The 19425-nt window shown below is 30.8% G+C and overlaps 2 protein-coding genes and 1 long non-coding RNA gene across 3 annotated transcripts in view; 1 reads left to right on the forward strand and 2 right to left on the reverse strand.

Moving 5' to 3' along the window:
• Positions 1-10029, reverse strand: part of Atg14 (autophagy related protein 14) — a 37639-nt gene extending 27610 nt beyond the window's left edge. The window contains exon 1 of the mRNA XM_089082207.1: positions 9778-10029. The gene's annotated coding sequence lies outside the window, so the exon portion shown is untranslated. The remainder of the gene's footprint in view (positions 1-9777) is intronic.
• Positions 6259-8320, forward strand: LOC148938012 (uncharacterized). Its single transcript, XR_016140525.1, has 2 exons — positions 6259-6870; positions 7649-8320. It is a non-coding gene; the product is annotated as an uncharacterized LOC148938012 (long non-coding RNA).
• Positions 10030-10179: 150 nt separating the features above from the next.
• mof (males absent on the first) lies at positions 10180-13848 on the reverse strand. Its single transcript, XM_011638444.3, has 7 exons — positions 13171-13848; positions 12596-12849; positions 12247-12337; positions 11964-12091; positions 11612-11842; positions 10597-10841; positions 10180-10516 (listed from the first exon to the last, which is right to left on the reverse strand). Exons 1-7 carry the CDS (start codon positions 13364-13366, stop codon positions 10297-10299), a joined length of 1365 nt encoding a protein of 454 aa, XP_011636746.1. The 5' UTR covers positions 13367-13848; the 3' UTR covers positions 10180-10296.
• Between the last annotated feature and the right edge of the window lie 5577 nt (positions 13849-19425).

Raw genomic sequence — 19425 nt, forward strand, 5'->3', positions numbered from 1 at the left:
TTCCTATATATATATATATATATATATATATATATGTTTAACGAAGAAATTAGCGCTTTAAAATTATATTTTTAAATCCAGAAGAATAGTTCTTTTTCCGCGAAGAAAACTTTCAACAGTTTCAAAATAAACATCTGCTAAACATCAATCTGCTAAACACTTAAAATAAAAGAAAAATAATAACTAAACAACGGTATAATCAATGCTCTTGTATAGACCAGTGTAAGAACAGACACATTTGTGATCTTGTAATTTAACGTTTGTGATGGATAATCAAAGTAATAATAATAAGCATAATAAATATAGTATAATGAATATGTATAATGAGTATATTCGGTTCTACATATTCATATGAATAATTATTTTTTATTATGAAATTAAAAATTAAATCGTGATTACGCGAACAGTTAACAAATTCACATTTGAATACAATAATTCGTTTAAGTTGTGCCAAAACAATAACACTTGATATATCGTATATAATATCGAAAAACTATGAATCAAATACTAATTAAATGTTATAAGAATTGTTATTTAATGTTGTTGTAAGAAATGTTTATTTAAAATATAGATAGTTATTATTTTATGCTAATTCTGGATCTGAATTTGTGTGACACAATATCTTTTGACTCCTTGAACAATACGTTTAACGAACAGACGTTCCTGCTATCCTCTCTCCTTCCTGTGTATGGCCATTAAATTTCTATAAAAATGCCAGCATCCTGTTGCATCAAAAAGTGTTGTAATAAAAAAAAGATGATATTAGTCTATTTAAGTAAGTTTTACAATTATAATAAATATATAAATGTTTTATGAAACGTAAATAGTGATTAATGCAATTTTATAGATTATGATAAAAACGAAATTTTTAATATTTTAGATTTCCATTTAAAAGAGAACTATTTGAAAAAATAGTTTCAAAATATTATCTAAGGAACATCAGGATTTTCGAATTTCGCGCAATAAAATGTATTTCAAAATATCTCAGAAAATCACTTTTATTGCAACATAGATTGTACAATTTAAATTGTAACGCGTACCGATAGCGTCTCTCTTTTAAAATTCGTCATGAGGCAAGAAGGGAGCAATGACGCCGAGTGCTCCACGTTGCCGATGCATAAGTAGCGGAAAGGTAAATTAAATCTCTCTTTATAACAGCATAGAATTTAATAGCAATAATAATAGCATAGAACAACCATTTATCCGATCGACAGCGCGGGTGCTTACGGATTTGCACAAGTTTCAGACGAACAAACAACTTACTCTACGGAGACTCTCGGCTATCGCGGATCGAACGCCGTCACAAAAAAGAGTGCCGATTGCTCCGAAAAATGTCCGACTCCGGAGCAGACACTAAAGGTTCCGATTTCGCCTTTGTTTTCGGCTCATTAGCACCGTTTCGGGGAACTATGGCATCAAGGCGACTCCAGCGCCTATAGCTCAATTTATTTTCGCCGCCCGTTCTAGGCGTCATGAGAATCAAGGGCGCTCAATTTAAATTATTTTGGATTATTTCATTTTCTTACATTTTCCTTTTAACAAAAGATAACCATACAGATTCTAAAAAGAAGTATATATAATAATTATTACTAGAGTAACAGGAAAATTTGTATTAAATACAAATGTATTTACATTAAATACTAGAAGTTTTAACGAATTAAAAATTGGAATAGGTATTCCACACTGTGTTCAACTAATAACTGTGATATGTAGGCAATATTTAACAATAAGAATGTTTTCATACTTGAATAAATTGAATAAGGAAATTATTTTAATTCGTCAACGTCATCGATTGACCAAACTCATTTTATTTTATAACAATTAATTTTTTAAATTTTTGTAATAATTTTTATTTTTATTTTTTTTTTATATTTTGCTTCTTTCTTATTATGTTGAACTACATTTTTTAATGTTCTGCAAACTCTTTTATGTTCTGCATCCCTGATGAAAATAAGGCAGAAATAAGGAGTTGAGCGCATAGCATAGATAGACCGAGCATGCTATATACCAGGCAATGAGCGAGTGAGAAGAAATAACACTTGATTTTTTTTTCTCTCTCTTTAGTAGAAGAAGATGGGGGAAACATTAAGTGGGGACTATGTCTAGATAGGGATCATACACACAGTTCCTACTCGCACCTGTCGTCCATTGCCTGATATATAGCATGCTCAGTCTATTTATACTATGTCTATGGTTGAGCGTAAGTCAAATGTAAAAAAAGAGTGACAGAAGTGTAAACAAAACTTCTAAAGAGCGTAGATTGGAACAGCGAAACGTAAAAGAAATGTAAAACGTTTACGAAGTTAAGTTTTAATGCTTCTATTACGTTCCATGTTTCAATCTACGCTTCCTAGAAGATTTGTTTACACTTCTGTCATTCTTCAGTTACATTCGGTTCAATTCTTTATTCAGGCCTTATTTTCGCCAGAGACTCTTCATGATAACAATTGTTCATAATTTTTTATGTTTTTTTATATTATAAATATATATAATGTTAGTGTGATATATAATTTTAACATATGTTAAGTTTAATGTATGTTTTTCAAATATTATTTATTACAGTTAAATAGACTTTCTGATTACTCAACAATTAAAATAAATATTATTTTTGTAATTTACACAATTTGTTTGAGTAAAATAATAATTATTACAAAATTATTGAATATCACACGCAATAAATTTTATTTTTTATATATGTGGTGGCAGCAGCCATTTTCTCGCATACACCTCTGTTGGACGCAAGCTACACTATCTCGATAATGACATATTAGTAATCTAGGGTACGGTCAGGGGCTTACTATGAAAGTCCCTTAAGTCCCTTACACAAGCGAGGGAATAGCGATAGCGATAAAAATAACACAAACAATAAGCATGTGTTACATACAGAACAGTTAATGTTAATTTGGGAAAGAATATCTAGTGTATTTATGTTGCAATGTGGCGATACTGGATATAATTAAACTATATTTTCGGATTGGAACCCGCGACCGAGCGAAATCGCAGGAAAATATGTTTTGTTAATATAATAATCGGAATATGATATTGTATTATAAAGTTACGATTGTTGGTGTAATTGGCTGTGAAATTATGATTCAAAGTTATTTAATATGACAGAAAGAAATGATTTCTTGGATTATTGTAAAATATTAAATATAACACGAATAAATAGTTACATTAAAATAATAATAAAGAAAATAAGATAAAGAAAATAATAATAATATAATAATAGTAATGAAAGTATTAATGAGAATTATATCGTGAAATATAGTGATGAATAAAATAATGCCATAACATCGGAAATACAGGTTTACATATATATGAATATTTGATCTATGCAAAAGATGAGGGTGATATAAACTTAATTATATATGAAATGGGAATGGAAATCAGAAAATATTAAATAGGAATGATAAGAAAATAATGTGTAAATTCAAAAATATATGATTAAGGAATATTAATATACACACACACACACACACACACACACACACACACACACACACACACACACACACACACACACACACACACACACACACACACATATATATATATATATAAACAGAGATATTGATGTTGAACATAACCTGACGTATAAGCTATAATAATAATATGAATGATATACAACTCAATCAATATAAAAATACCAAATAATAATAATGAGATAAGATGTGAATATGATAATTAAATTCTAAGTTATCTCTGAAATTTATATAGGTAATGATATTAAAACGAAGTGAAAATCAATAATATAATATAAGCAAATCAAATAATATATATAAGCAAATTAAATAATATAATATAAGAAAATCAGTAGTATAATATAAGCAAATCGAATAATATAATATGAGAAAATCAAATAATGTAATATAGGCAGATAATCAGATAATATTCCAAATAGTATTAGAAGCAATGATTACCTTAAATTGTTAGAGGTAAATTATTAAACGTATTAGAATTCTAGTGATTTCCTTTTCCTTTCCTTTTACTTTTCCTTTGTAATTATAAGATTCAGTTTGAGACAATGACTGCACTTCCTGACGATTTGGTAACGATTGCTGCGTCCAAGCCGTATCTCTAGGATAGAACCTGATCCAAAGGGGAGGGGCAAACAAAGCACTCCTCGACTGAGCATTTTGTATTACGGTTATTTACGCGAAAATAGGAAAAGATAAATGGAAAAGAAAAAAAGAAAAATAAAGCTAAGACCTAATATTTTTCGGAGATATTCGTTAATGCTTAATAATAAATATTATTATTGTAAAACGAGAATTCATTTAACGTTTTCGTCAGTTAAATTTTCGTTGCGCAACGAAAGACTCTCCGAACTAATCCTTCGTTGGAAAGTTTATATTAGATTTAATATTTTGAGTGCGATAAGCCCTTTAGTATAAACTAAAATCGTCGAACGCTCCTTTGTCTCTTCTACAGTTGCAGCATCGAGAATCGAAGAAGAGGTGATTTGAGAAAAAGAAAATTATAAAAATTATGTTATAAAATTATATTTCCCAAAAGAAAACAATAATAATAGTATGACGACACCCCCCTCAATATTCGTAATAATATTAAAAAGGCCCCGATCGATCAACCGTCGGGGCATCGACACGGCGATCCGTCCGCGATCCCACCGTCGTGAAAATCCCGTCAAACAACGGACGCAGCAAAACAGAGATCCCGCGGCTTCACGTGCGCGCTGCGTGGATAAACACGCACACGATTAGCGGCCCCGCTATCGACCGCACCACCGAACATCCTCGCGAAATTCCCGAACGCGTTCGGCGAATTATCGCGGGGATTCCGGCAAGGGCATCCCCCGGAACTACCCCGACCCGAGTTCGGCCGACCCGTACCCGACGACTCCCGACCGACGGCCGGCTCGGGTATAGGCGACTCCGATAGGTAATCGAGACCTATCTCCGGCGAGACAGTAGAAAGTCCAGTACTGCTCTCGATACTCCCAGTCATCTCCAAAAGCGATCTAGGATGCTACCTATCATGCCAGGAGCTTCTGGCCGATCACTCCTTTCATCCACAAGCGCACAAGCTGTTCACAGATTGAGGAGCTTCTCAATCTGGGCTCCGAAAAGTAAGCCCTTGTGCACACCTTCCACCGCTGACGATCGAGAAGCAGGGAGCTTCCTGCATTCTAAAAACCATAGCATGAATCCCTGACAAACCGTACGCGCAACGAAAAACAGCTAATCCGTCACAACAAGCCGGCCGAAAACCCCGCGCACCGTCACGCCCGCGCCGCGCCTACCGTGAACGCGCCGAATTCGCGGAACCGACCGCGAGCCGAGCGATTATACGATACACAGAAACCGCGCCTCTTTTCACCGTATCAACGGCGAAATTCAGAAAGATACTTGTAAATATTGTACATACAAAAACCTCAGTCAGTCAGTCAGAACTGTAAATATAGACTTAGATATATATAAAATAAAGAGGCTCACGACATTTTATTTCTCTTACCAATCCTGACCATATCCGACCGACGCTATCCTGCGAAACCCGATCTACACGGAATAGAGACGTTTTAATAGTAATAAAATAAAATTATATCTTATCACAAGACGAAAGAAAATGAGTTCTCGCTTTATTATTAATTATCTTAATAATAAAAGTTATATAAAAAAAAGAATATATATATATATATATATATATATATATAAAATGATAAAAGTTATATATCTTAATATTTAAAATCGCGCATGCGTTAACCTAAGGTACCGCTCGACTGCATCTACATCATATCGGATGAACGTCCGCAAGTTTTAATTTTCTGCGGACGTTATACGGGATTGAAATGAGCGCAATTTGTTGCGTTTCCATCAACTCAAATCTGGTTCTACATCGTATTAGGCTGGTATTATATTTGTCGTACGACAAATTTTTCAAGCGTCTTGATTGATTGCAGGATAGAAAGTTTCTAGAGATTCGAAAATTTCTTTATTCTGTAGCCAATCAATACATCTGAAAAATTTGTCGTACGACGCATGTAATAGCACCCTTAGAAGCGAATTAAGCATCGATGGAAAGACCATTGAAAGCCAAGAAAGATAGAATGATACTTGTGTCACTAAATGAAAAGCACCCATAAACATAGTGGGTCTGTTCTTTTTACCTGAACTAGTTCAGAATTTATTCCAGTGTAAGAAAGAAAGATAAACTGTGAAGTACAACCAGTCAGCCAAAAAGAACAGGCCTAGTATAGATAGACCGAGCATGCTATTAGTGATGGGCGATATCATATCGATATTAGCATATCAATATTTTTTATCTTGAATATCGATATTTTGTATCAATATCTCATTCAATGATATTTCTATATATCCATACTTAGGGTTTGTTTTTTATTCCCGCACTAGGACTGCACTGAACTGAACTAGTGTAAGCCAGAACGACGAGTGTGAAGGCTATATCAGACTAGCGGTTGTCCGGCTATGGTTGCCGGTTGACGATTCTACTATTACCAATCACATTGACCATAACCAGGACCTACTACATTGTGATTGGCTGAAATAGAATCGTCAATCGGCAATCGTAATCGCGCAACCGCTAGTCTGATATGGTCTTAAAGCTGATGGCAAAAAAACGAGATGTAAGCGCTTACGTTTACCGTAAACGTAGACATAGATTAAGGCTTGTTCTACAATGCGTCGTGTGTCGGTATCTTGGATCATGGGCCGTAAGAATAAGCCAATTACAATCAAGTATTCTCCCCACATTCGTCTGTAATTGGGTCATTCTTACGGCCCACGACCCACGATATCGATACATGACGCATTGTAGAACAGGCCTTCGGCTTGTATGTCTATGGTAAACGTAAGCGCTTACGTCTCATTCTTTGCCATCAGCCTAAGCGTGCAGGTAGAGATCCTAACAGCACATGATATCATTCGAATATTCTACACTCGTTCTGAAAGTATTATGATTATATGTACTATTGCCTAATACTAGAGAACATATGACATTTCATATGACATTTTGATGGTATATCATTTCTCGTATGTTCTTCTAAGCTCATCTTCAGAATATACCGAATATATCCTGTCAGCACATGATACAAATATTCTGTATTTATACTGAATGTACTGTGATCGAATATACTAAGATTATTTGTAAAATCTATGTATCCCAAGTAACAAGATGACGACGTCATTATGACGATGATTTAAGGTCATTTTTTGCTAGTGTACTAAAAAACGACGTAAAATAAACGTAACATTTGTCATGAAATATTATCATAAATATATTGTCATTTAATTGTCATTTTTAAATCATTTTTAATGAATAAATAATGAAATAACATTATTAATTGAAATAACATAATTAAACTATCGTTCTTAATTAACTATAATATATAAATAAAAAAAATATTTCTTATATTTAATACAATTATTGACAAATTCATAAATAAAATATGTTTAACAATTTATAAACAATTTTCATAATAAAAATGATTCTCATTAAACACAATATAAGTTCACGTATCTACATATGTAATTAAATTATCCACAAGAATTACATATGCAATCGAGATTTTAAAATTGAGACTATTTATGACTATTTTATGACAATATAACATTCATTAACTGGATTTATCATATTTTATGTCAAAATTCCGTGTTCACTTATATTATTTCAGTTGCAGGTTTCATCCCATTATAGAAGTTAAGCAGCATCGAGCAGGATCCCAAGTAGGATGAGTGATCGTTTTAAAAACGTGCAATGATACAAGATAAAAAATGTATCATTACTTTTCACTCTCTCATTTTTTTTTATTTTTTTCACTTATTTTTCGTAAGAGATGTCATGTATATTATAGATTTTCACGATCTATATAGCTGTCTGGAACTCTTATGCATGCCCTACATATTGTTTTTAAATCATTTTCATCCTATGGCCATACTGCGGGATATTCTCCAGTACATACTAAGGATTAGGTTAGAAAGCGATCTAAGTACATTCCACAGTATATCGCAGTACGTATTTCGAATGTTCAGAGAATATCTCGAATATACTTGAATGAAATCCCGTGGAATGTTCTTAGAATAGACGAGTGCTATTAGGGATATATAGATGCGTGAACTTATATTGTGTTTAATGAGAATTATTTTTATTATGAAAATTATTTATAAATTGTTGAATATATTTTGTTTATTTGTTTATGAATTTGTCAATAATTGTATTAAATATGGGAAATGTTTTTTCTTATTTATACATTACAATTAATTAAAAAAGATAATAATTAACAATGTTATTTCATTATTTATTTTTTAAAAATGGTGATTAAATGACGATATATTTATAACGATAATATTTTGTAACAAATGTTACGTTATTATTTATTTTACGTTATTATTTAGTACACTGACGTCGAATGACGAAAAATAATCTTAAATCATCATAATGATGTCATCTTGGGATACAACAAATGATATATTCTACACAGATTTTATACGAATAATCTTAATATCTTTGGTATGATCACAGTACATTCAATATAAATACAGAATATTCGTATGAGATCATGTGCTGATAGGGTATTCGGTATAATATTTGGTATATTCTGAAGATGAGCTTATAATATACGACAAATGATATACCATCAACATGTCATATGAATGTTCTCTGGTATATTAGGCAATAGTACGTATGATCACAGTATTTTCAGTACAAGTAGAATATTTGAATGATATCATGTGTTATTAAGATATATATATATATATGTATATATATATATGTATATATATATATATGTATATATATATATCTTATGTATATATATATATATCTTATGTATATATATATATATATATGTATATATATATATATCTTATATATATATATATATATATATATATCTTAATAACACATGATATCATTCAAATATTCTACTTGTACTGAAAATACTGTGATCATATGTACTATTGCCTAATATACCAGAGAACATTCATATGACATGTTGATGGTATATCATTTGTTGTATATTATAAGCTCATCTTCAGAATATACCGAATATTATACCGAATACCCTATCAGCACATGATCTCATACGAATATTCTGTATTTATATTGAATGTACTGTGATCATACCAAAGATACTAAGATTATTCGTATAAAATCTGTGTAGAATATATCATTTGTTGTATCCCAAGATGACATCATTATGATGATATATATATATATATATATATATATATATATATATATATATATATATAGGCTGCGTTCGGGGAGCGCGCTATTAACACTATCACATTATTTCATTTTTATTGTTCATTTATTTGTAAAATAAGAATGCTGCAATAGTTCCAATAGCGTGCTCCCCGGACACAGCTATAATATATCAGTTACTGAGCAACTGTAGCGTTGTGCTACTGCTGTTCACGGAGCTCGTCATCACTATCACGCTATTGGTTCCACAGTCAACAGTCTTTGGTAGCGTTTGCGTTGATAGTACGGTAGTGAGCTCCCTAAATGCTCCCTCTATTTATACTGTGGGAAAAAGATCGGGATGGCTGCTTTCAGGTTCCACTTTGGTAACATGCGACAGTGCGACACCGCGTGGTTTTATAAAAAAAGGTCGCCTATTCGCGAACCGCGGGAATTCGTTTCTAAATTTCTGTCTCAGTTTCTAAATTTCTATCTCAGTTTTAAATTTCTGTCCGCGATTAAAATTATAACGCGATAGCAGAAACGTAATATATTATAATAACGGAGAAAATAAAGATTTATAAGAATAATGAGTGTTACTGCAAATTTTTCGCATACCTCTACCAGTCCTCTTCGTGGGTTCCAATTCTTCAGACGGACCGAATCCCGAATTTTTTCCTTAGGTCTGTTCTTTTTGGTTTTGATTGTTCACAGTTTATTTTTCTTACACTGGAAGAAGAAAGATAAATTCTGAACTAGTGCAATCAATTCAGCTAAAAAGAACAAATCCCTTGTTGCGATCGAGAAATACAAGATGAATAAAGACAAGGATAAGATGACAAGGATGAATAAGCTTTTATTTTTCACCGCGACAGTACGTCGCTACCGTCAACGTGGAGTTTTCAGTTGAGTCCTCGAGAACCTTAAAAACTTTTTTTTTTCTTTTAATCTCTATCATATTAAATATTGTATTATATGTAGTCTCTTAAATTATTTTGTAAAAAGGTAATTATACTGATATACCATGCAATGACTAACAAATTTATCAAACCATAAATTATAATATAATTGAGTACATTAAGCTTTAAATATATATTAAATAGTAATTAAGAAAAAATATCAGATCATTTAAGCCTGCTACTTTTTGCCAGGTTTCACGTTTTTTCGAGGCGGTGCTCCCCATCTCAATGCACTGCTATCGACTGTAAGACGTGGTCTTTTATATTGACTGCTTTTTATGTGTTCTTCCACTAATTTAGGTGTGACGCAAATAACATGTTGTCCTTTCCAATATTTAACCATATTCATACTTTGTAATGTTGATATAATATCAGTTTGCGAGATGCTGGTCATTTGACTATAGATTTATATTATTTTTGTATATTTTGTAACTAAAATATATATTATTATATATAATATGATCGAAATATATTTTACCTAAGATCTTTAATACTAAGAGTTCCTCTAAAGTCTCGAAGAATTTCCAATAAAATCCAACTCCAGTAGCTACGATAAGATAGTTTTCCTAGATCACTTAAAGGTTTTTCTGGACTTCCAACCATTTGTTCAATTCTACTTAATTCATAACTAAAAGCTATCAGCAATTTACCATATCCTTGCCTTTGAAAAGGTGGTAAAGTTAAAATACATGCAACATTATTGCCATCAGGTGATTCTTTTTCCTGAAAATGAAAAAAAATTACATGTAAGATTTGAAAACAGCATAAAATGATTTCAAAGTAACTAATGCAAATAATTAAGGATATAGATCTTTTTACTCTAACTCTTACCCATTTTTCAGATAAAATAAAAAAATAATACAAAAATTTTATAATCAGTCAAGAAGCACTTTTTTACTATACACAGTTAAGCATATATTATATATATTTAAAAATAATTTCAAATACTTAAAAATAATATAACAAATCTAAATAATTTTAAATCTAACAATTTTGTAACTTTATATTGTACAAGAATGGAGTATAATGGCAATGAGAGCACAGCGCAGTACTAAGAGTGCGTAAAATTTAATAGTAATCAATGTAATATAATCAAAATAACATAAAGCGGACGTTTCGGCTGATCTTTCAGGAGACCAACTGCTCGATTACACGGTCGAAAGTTTCCTAACACAACTACTGTAACTGTTCTTGAAGATGCACCGTATTTTGAGAAACGACCGACGTTTTGAATTTCAATGTTTGCTGCTACATTGATTATGAATTTGCGATTCGTCCGTCTAAGTAGATTTATTTATATTTTCTATTCTCTTGCGCTGAAGAAGGCTGAAAGATCAGCCGAAACGTCTGCTTTATGTTATTTTGATTATGTTACATTGATTACTATTAAATTTTACGCGCTTTTAGTACTGCGCTGTGCTCTCATTGCCATTATATCTCATTCTTATATTCTTTTATTGGGAGCCTTATCTTATATTCAGTTTATATTGTACCTTTGAAAAATAGCCAACTAAATGTGCACCATGTTTATCTACTTCGCATAAAATATAAAAGAGAAACGGTTCTACATCAAAATAAAGCGTTTTGTGATCCAAAAACAATTTAGCTAATAAACAAAGATTCTGACAATAAATTTTATATTCTCTGCCATCTACTTCCCAAATACTTAATGTTCCTTTTCTATAAATTTCTTTCCCAACTGGCTGTCTATGAGTACATTCACTCTGAAACAAATATATATTATACTTATAATACAAACTTTTATTCAAAATCAAATAATTTAATAAATAATTTAATAAATATATATAAAAATAAAAATAAATGTAAATAATTCTTTAACTTTACCATATGATATCTATAAGTTTTCTCGAGACGCATATATTTCAAGCAATATTCACAGATCCAGAGTTTTGGTTGTTTGCCATATTCTTCTGGATATGGACTAAAATACCAAGTATCAATCTCATATTTACCTACATAGGAAAAAAAAAAATTGTAAGATTCTTTTTTTATTGTTTATGGATTACACGCGCGCAGACACGCATGCACGCACACGCACGCGCGCACAATTTTTTTTGTGTATATACATATATACATACATATAAAATAAATTTGCCTAACAACTTACCTATCTGTATTCTATCTATATACTTTACTTTTGTTATAGCTTCATGTTCCTTTTCCAGTGCAGCTGTAGTAGGATCCATTTCTGCATAAGTCTGAAATAATAAAATGCTAATGTATATATATGTATATATATGTGTGTGTGTGTGTGTGTGTGTGTGTGTGTGTGTGTACATGAACGCATGCATGCGTGTGTATTAAATGGAAACAAAACAGAAATAATTTTTGTGTATATATTTATGTACATACATATATATGCATATGTATTAATATATTTTATATACAAATGTACACAAATTATATATGACTCTATAATACATACTTTTATCTTATGACAATATAGATATAATTACCTTTTGTATGTGATTAATCTCATCATGACGTCTTTTCTGATTTCTAGTGATTTTACGATCAGAAGAATCTGCTAACAAATCAGTTCCAGTATTCCTATCATGCCGCTCTATTTCACTCATATCAAATCTGCTGGACATGATTCTATCACGAGGTACCCATTCATCCAATCTTCTGTTATGTCCATCATAATGAACATAGTATTCATAATGACTTTCATTTTCATTATAACGTGTTTGAATAATTTCTGCAGGATCTATGTAATATGAAAATTATTGATATCAAATAAACAATTCTATTACTTTTATTCAAAAAAAATATTGTCTAATAAAGTAAATATTAACAAAGACAATTAATGATATTAATTTTTATTATAGCAATATTTCATGACAATGCAAGAAATTAAATATTACAATATTACTTTAATACTTTAAAAATCATGGTACAATACTAAAGGAAGATTAATATAGAGAAATTAAAATATATCTTAAACTTGTGATAAAGTCATTAACAATTATCTGTGATTTGGCTTTTGGAGTTTGAAAATAATTAGATTATATAATAAAGTTTTACATACGCCAGGAATCGTCTGTTCTACGAACAAGGTAGTGTTCGCCTATATCAAGCGGTAACTCCTCAAAGCTATCCGCATCATCACCAGAGCCTTTTCCACCATTGGTCAATGTATTATCACGCTTTTCTTGTTTCATGATTGTCTCTTTGGACAATGCCGTGTTAAAACCGTCTTTACTTCTCTGTTCGGATTCAGCCATTTTCAGATCGTAATTTACATACCACGATAATCACATTAGGCAAAAGCGAATCATCCAAAAAGAATGTTGTGTTCACTCATCACTGCTGAATCCGCTGATGCAATAACAAAATTACATAAATCACGCAAGCATTCAGAAAATACAACAGTTGTGTATCATTGAGTACAAGCCTTCTTTTTCTTTTTCCTTTGTAATGACCGTGGCTTTCTTACAATGTCAACGCAGATCACAATTTATACGCAAAAGTAAACAGACAAAAATATAGTTGAGCAGTAATCGAAAATATGTGATGAGCAATAACGGAAAATACGTGATGTGACGTAATACAAAAATTATAATATATACGAAACATCCAACAATCCGAGAAGGCTCACCACAAAACATACTAAGAGAAATGAAAGCTCTGTATATAAGCAACAACAAAATAGAGACACTCAGAGACTAACTCTGATCCATCAGAGACTCTGATCCGCCATGTTTTGGCTAAATCCTACGAGAAAGAAAGAAATATACACCATCTCATTCTAATCAATAGCGATATTTTTTATTACTAATCAATAGCGATATTATTTTTTTACTTTGCATTGATTCAAGTGTATCGTGCATATGTATTAAACACGTGGAAAGCGTGATAATATATTATTAAATAATAGAGATACTAAAATTGCAAAATATAGTTATAAATTAATTAATTGTGATAAATCAATATAAAAAATGGGTGGATGTTCATTTTTTTACTTAAATTTTATTTTATAATATTATTTTAGAATATTTTATAATATTATAATAAAATTTGTTTATAATAATAATAATAAATATGTTTAATAATTCTTTCTAAAAAAAGGCATGACATCAATACTTGCATCTTTCAAAATTTTTTCGAAGTTTATTGTTGATGTTTTTCCGCGATGAGTTTTCTCGCTGCGCTAACTTTGTGAATAACTGTCATTATATTAATTTCACAGAGGCTCGTTTTGATAATTGTATCAAAAAGTTAAAAATATTATAGTGTAACAGTAGTATAATAATATTATATTAATTTTTGCTCTTGTGTTGAAAAAAATAAATAGCGAAAAAAATAAATAAATAAATTTAAAATCGTTAAAATCAAAGGATATATATTAATAAATTGGTAATAAATTATGTAAAATAAAGTTTTGTAAATATACACATTTTATTACCTTCAAAATACTTATATTTTTAAATTATAATATTATAATTTAAGATTGTAATGTGTTCAAGAATGTAGGTAATATATTTGAAAATAAGTGGAAATAGCCAAAAGATGGCAGATCAATCAAAAGTTGCTTTTTCATGGCCAGTCTCTGATTATAGTGTCTCTACTTTATTACGATAGCCGACAACACAATACGCATGCGCCCGACATCCGATTTTGTCATACGACGTATTGTAGTGTCGATATCGTGGATCGTAGACCGTAAGAATGAGTCAATTACAATCAAGTATTCTCCCCACATTCGTCTGTAATTGATCCATTCTTACGGCCCGCGACCCACGACATCGACACACGACGCATTGTAGAACAGGCCTAAGCTTGTATAATACGTCGCATGTCGGTGTCGCAAGCCGTAAGCCACAACCCACATCGACACACGACGTATTGTAGAATAGGTCTTATGTCTTGTTCTCTGCTATCAGCCTTAACTTTTTACAGTGTCGAGCAGTATAAGAGGCTTTACACAATGCGAGGAAATAACGATAGGAAATAACGATAGGAAGGAAGCGATAAGAATAATATAGAAATAAGCGATGACCTCGCATTGCACAATGCCGTGAAAGAAATAAAAGCCAACTAATCAAATCGCGTGTGAAGAGTTTATTCTTTCGTCTGCCTAAGTGTCGGTCCACAATAAGTAATTTAAACTTTAAGAAGTAAGAAATTGACCTATCATAATTGAATATGAGAAAAATAATCGACTATGATTGGTCGATTTCTTACGGCTTAAAGATTAAATACCTATTAGTGTCGGTCCACAATAAGTATTTAATATTTAAGCCGTAAGAAATTGACTAATCATAGTCGAGTATTCTTTTCATATTCGATTATAATTGGTCAATTTCTTACTTCTTAAAGCTTAAATCACCTATTGTGAACTGACATTTATGGACTGAGACTTAGGTAAAACATAACCTAAAAACGTCAAAAGGACCAAGTTTACTAAATAATTTACAATATTATATCAAAATCGTCTTATTTTCGACTAACTTTTTCAGCAAGTTTTTGTTGACAAATTTTAATAAGTTTTATAATATTTGAACTGGAATATTACAGAAAAATTTTTGAAACGTATTCATATATATTATTCTACATATTATATTTTCACGCAAATTATATTTAGGTAAGGATGGAAGATGATTTGATATATTATGTACAATGCAAATAGCTGTACTAACATCATTGCCATCAAATGTGTTTTGTGTATCGGACAATAATTCATTGTCCGGAAAGTTATTGCAATAAGAATGTTCCATTTTTTGTTAATCCAACAAGTTTTGAAACTATCCTCTATATACTCCATAAAAGAGTTATGGCTGCGCAATATTCACTACCAGGACGCAATCTATAACCTAAACAAAAAAATCCGAACGCTGTGATTGGTAGGCTATAAGGCGATATAGAGTGTTTTCCAACGAGGAGAGTTTGGTGTTATCAGTGTGACACAGAGAGACACTGTAAGACAGAATTATAGAGTTTAATTGGAACACATAAGTTATTAAACATGCTCACTAGAGAGATTAAAGATTGTAACGTAGGAGAAGACCATCACGCATAAACATAAGCGCATTTTTTTCATTATCATCCATTATCGTCAATGCATTTTTTTGAAGAATTATTGATACATACTGAAATAAATTTAAGTAAATTATATATATTGATTATTTCATTCCTGGCTACAAAGCGCTTTATTTTATATTTGTGAAATAATTATGATCTTTTCGATTTGATATTACATGGAATCTCATTCATTTCAGGTGAGTATAATTTCTTTTCTCTTTCAAGGAAAACTTCTTTTCCTTTGAAATAAGCATGATGCTTAACATCAACTAATGTCGGAATAATTTCTTTACAATGCCGACAAAAAAGAACATATCTGCAATAAAAATTAGTCCAATAGAATATGTACTAATGATGAATCATCAACAAATACGTAATGTTTTTAAGCTTATATAGTTCTTTAAATAAAAAAAAACTGAACATTGATTACCTAAGAATTCCGGGTTCAGTACTACGTTATTCGAATGCGACGAAGACATTTTTTTGCAGATAAAGGATGCGTTCCGTTTCTCGCATGATGCGCATGATGTATCATGATGTAGCATGATTTATCCTTATCTATACATTAAACAAGGATAAATGAAACATTATGCGCAAGAAACAAAACGCATCCAAAAGGACAATAATGACCAGAATGTATATTAGTACCACACGTAAAAAAAATAATTTTGTTCGATATGTTAGCACTATTGACGTCCGAACGGCCAAACTTAGGATCGAGCTGTGTTTCGCAATGTCGTTCTGTGTCTCTCTGTGTCATAGATGGAAAGCACCAGTGTAGACACTGTGTTACATGGTATCGCCCGTGTACGTTGTTGGAAAGCACTCATAGAATTCTAACTCGTCGGAAATTTTATCGCTATTACTTATTCCATGTTCCAATCTGCATTGCCATATGCATTTCTGTAGGGAATGTCCCGTTTGACCACGTTGCGATTGATCACAGCGGCCGGTGCTTAGAGGTTTTCCTCTGTTTAAACGTTATGAGTGGCTGGTGCTCAATTGCAACGTGGTCAAACAGACCTTTCTGAATGTTGGATTCTTCTGTTCCTATCGCTATTGCCTGTGTTATTTCTATCGCTATCGCTATTGTGTAAGGGGCTTAACACTGTGGGTGCATTCGTTTACGCAGTGTTTTGTGCATCCACTGCTTTCTCATCTGCTTGTCACGTGATCGAAATTTACCGAATAGATAACTGCTTGAATAATTGTACGGATCATACCTTCCAATAGAAATTAAGCCGATTGTTTGAATGATAAATAAAGAAACAATTTTATACATAAATTTATATTCGAATAATTAAAATGTAATAAAACTTTTTTATTGTATAAAAGATAATATTTTATTGATATTAAATTTAATTGATATAAATAATGGATATTATAAAAAATATTTAATCTATGAATTTTACTTAAAAGTTAAATATTAAAAGTTAGATATTATTTTTTGTGAATTATATTTTATTATTCTTATTTTTTTTTATTTTTTAAAATTTTATCTTATTTTTATTTTAATTATATCTTATTATTCTTATTTTACTTGGATCAATTATTTGTTTCTGACTCTTTTCGCTTCTTATTCTAATAAAATTTATTTTGGTGTTCGTTTACGCAATACTGCAAGCAGAGCATCCAAAGCAGGAGTTCGATCATGTAACTTTTTCCCTAGGACGGAACGTGAAAAGTAAAAAATTTCACATGAACTTACGATCATGTACAATTTTGCGGAATAATGTAACTTTCTCAAACGTGAAAATATGAAATTTTTCATGTGAACTTTTTCGCCATGTATCTTGATGGCGAAAAGGTGGAAATCTAGGGAATTAATAAATATGCTTCGGAATTAGAGAAGATTAGGGCTGCGTAAGATTAAGTGTACGTAGTACATATACAATTGGTTATTGGTTATTAAAAGATGTATATAATACTGTATCAATAAAATAATTTTCATTAGTTATAAAACCTATGAAACTATGTTTCATGATTTCACTTTCCATACATCCAAGCTACATACATAATCGCTGTACGTGAAAAGTTTCACATGAAATGTCAAGGTGTGAAAAATGAAAAGTAAAAAGTGAAAAATGAAAAGTGAAAAATTTCACGTAAAGTTACATGATTGACCCCCAGGATTTCTGAGATAGCTGCATAGATGAGATACCTTCCTGCATAAACGAACGACGAACTGCGCTGCAGTCACTTTCGCAGACGAAGTAAACGAACGACATTTGCGGTAGTGACTGCATAAATGAATGCACCCTGTGTCACAGTTGAAACAGTTGTGTCAGATACAGTAAGTCTGTTCTTTTCAGCTGAACTGGCTGCATTAGTTCACAGTTTATCTTTTTTCTTCCAGTGTAAGAAAGAAAGATAAACTGTGAACTAGTGTGGCCAGTTTAGCCAAAAAGAACAGGCCTAGTGTTACACTGGCTGCGTTTCGATATTCATTACCATTGAAAATATATAGTTCATGTCATGTATATTATAGATTTTCTATAGTACTGACAGTAAATATTGAAACGCAGCCTGTGTATCTCTGTCATCTGTATCTTGTTGGAAAACAGCCACTACAATCAGAGACTGGCCACGAAAAAGCCACTTTTGATTGATCCGCCATCTTTTGGCTATTCCCACTTATTTTCAAATTATTAACTACATTAATCTTAAATTGCAATATTATAATTTAAAAAAATAAACGTTTCAAACATAATAAAATATATATATTTATAAAACTTTATTTTACAAAATTATATTACCAATTTATTAATATTTTTCTTAATTTTAACGATTTTAAATTTATTACAATTTATTTATTGTTTATTTTTAATTTAATTATGATATATTTATTTAAAAAAATAATTCTTTTTATTAAAATAATAGTTACTAATACCATCTTATCTTCTTGCAGTAATTAAAATATATTGACATTACTTATTTACATTTATTATATTATATATATTTATTATTATTATAAACAAACTTTATTATATAAATAATATAAAAAATATAAAAAATAAATAATTTAAATAAGAAAATAAACAAAAATATAAAATTAATATAAAATAGTCAAACTCTCGAAAATTAAAAATTAATAAAAGAAAAAAAGGATAAGAGTTTCTCATAAAAATTCTTAAGATCTTTTTCCTTCAAAAATCTAAAGATTTTATTATAAAAAATATTTAAATGCAAAATGCATCGTCATAAATTTATCGTCATATATTTTACGTGTACTAACATTATTGTGTACACGTATACACATATT

This window comes from Pogonomyrmex barbatus, unplaced genomic scaffold (genome assembly GCF_055798465.1).
Source record: "Pogonomyrmex barbatus isolate J1 unplaced genomic scaffold, ASM5579846v1 scaffold1, whole genome shotgun sequence".
Lineage (NCBI taxonomy): Eukaryota > Metazoa > Arthropoda > Insecta > Hymenoptera > Formicidae > Pogonomyrmex > Pogonomyrmex barbatus.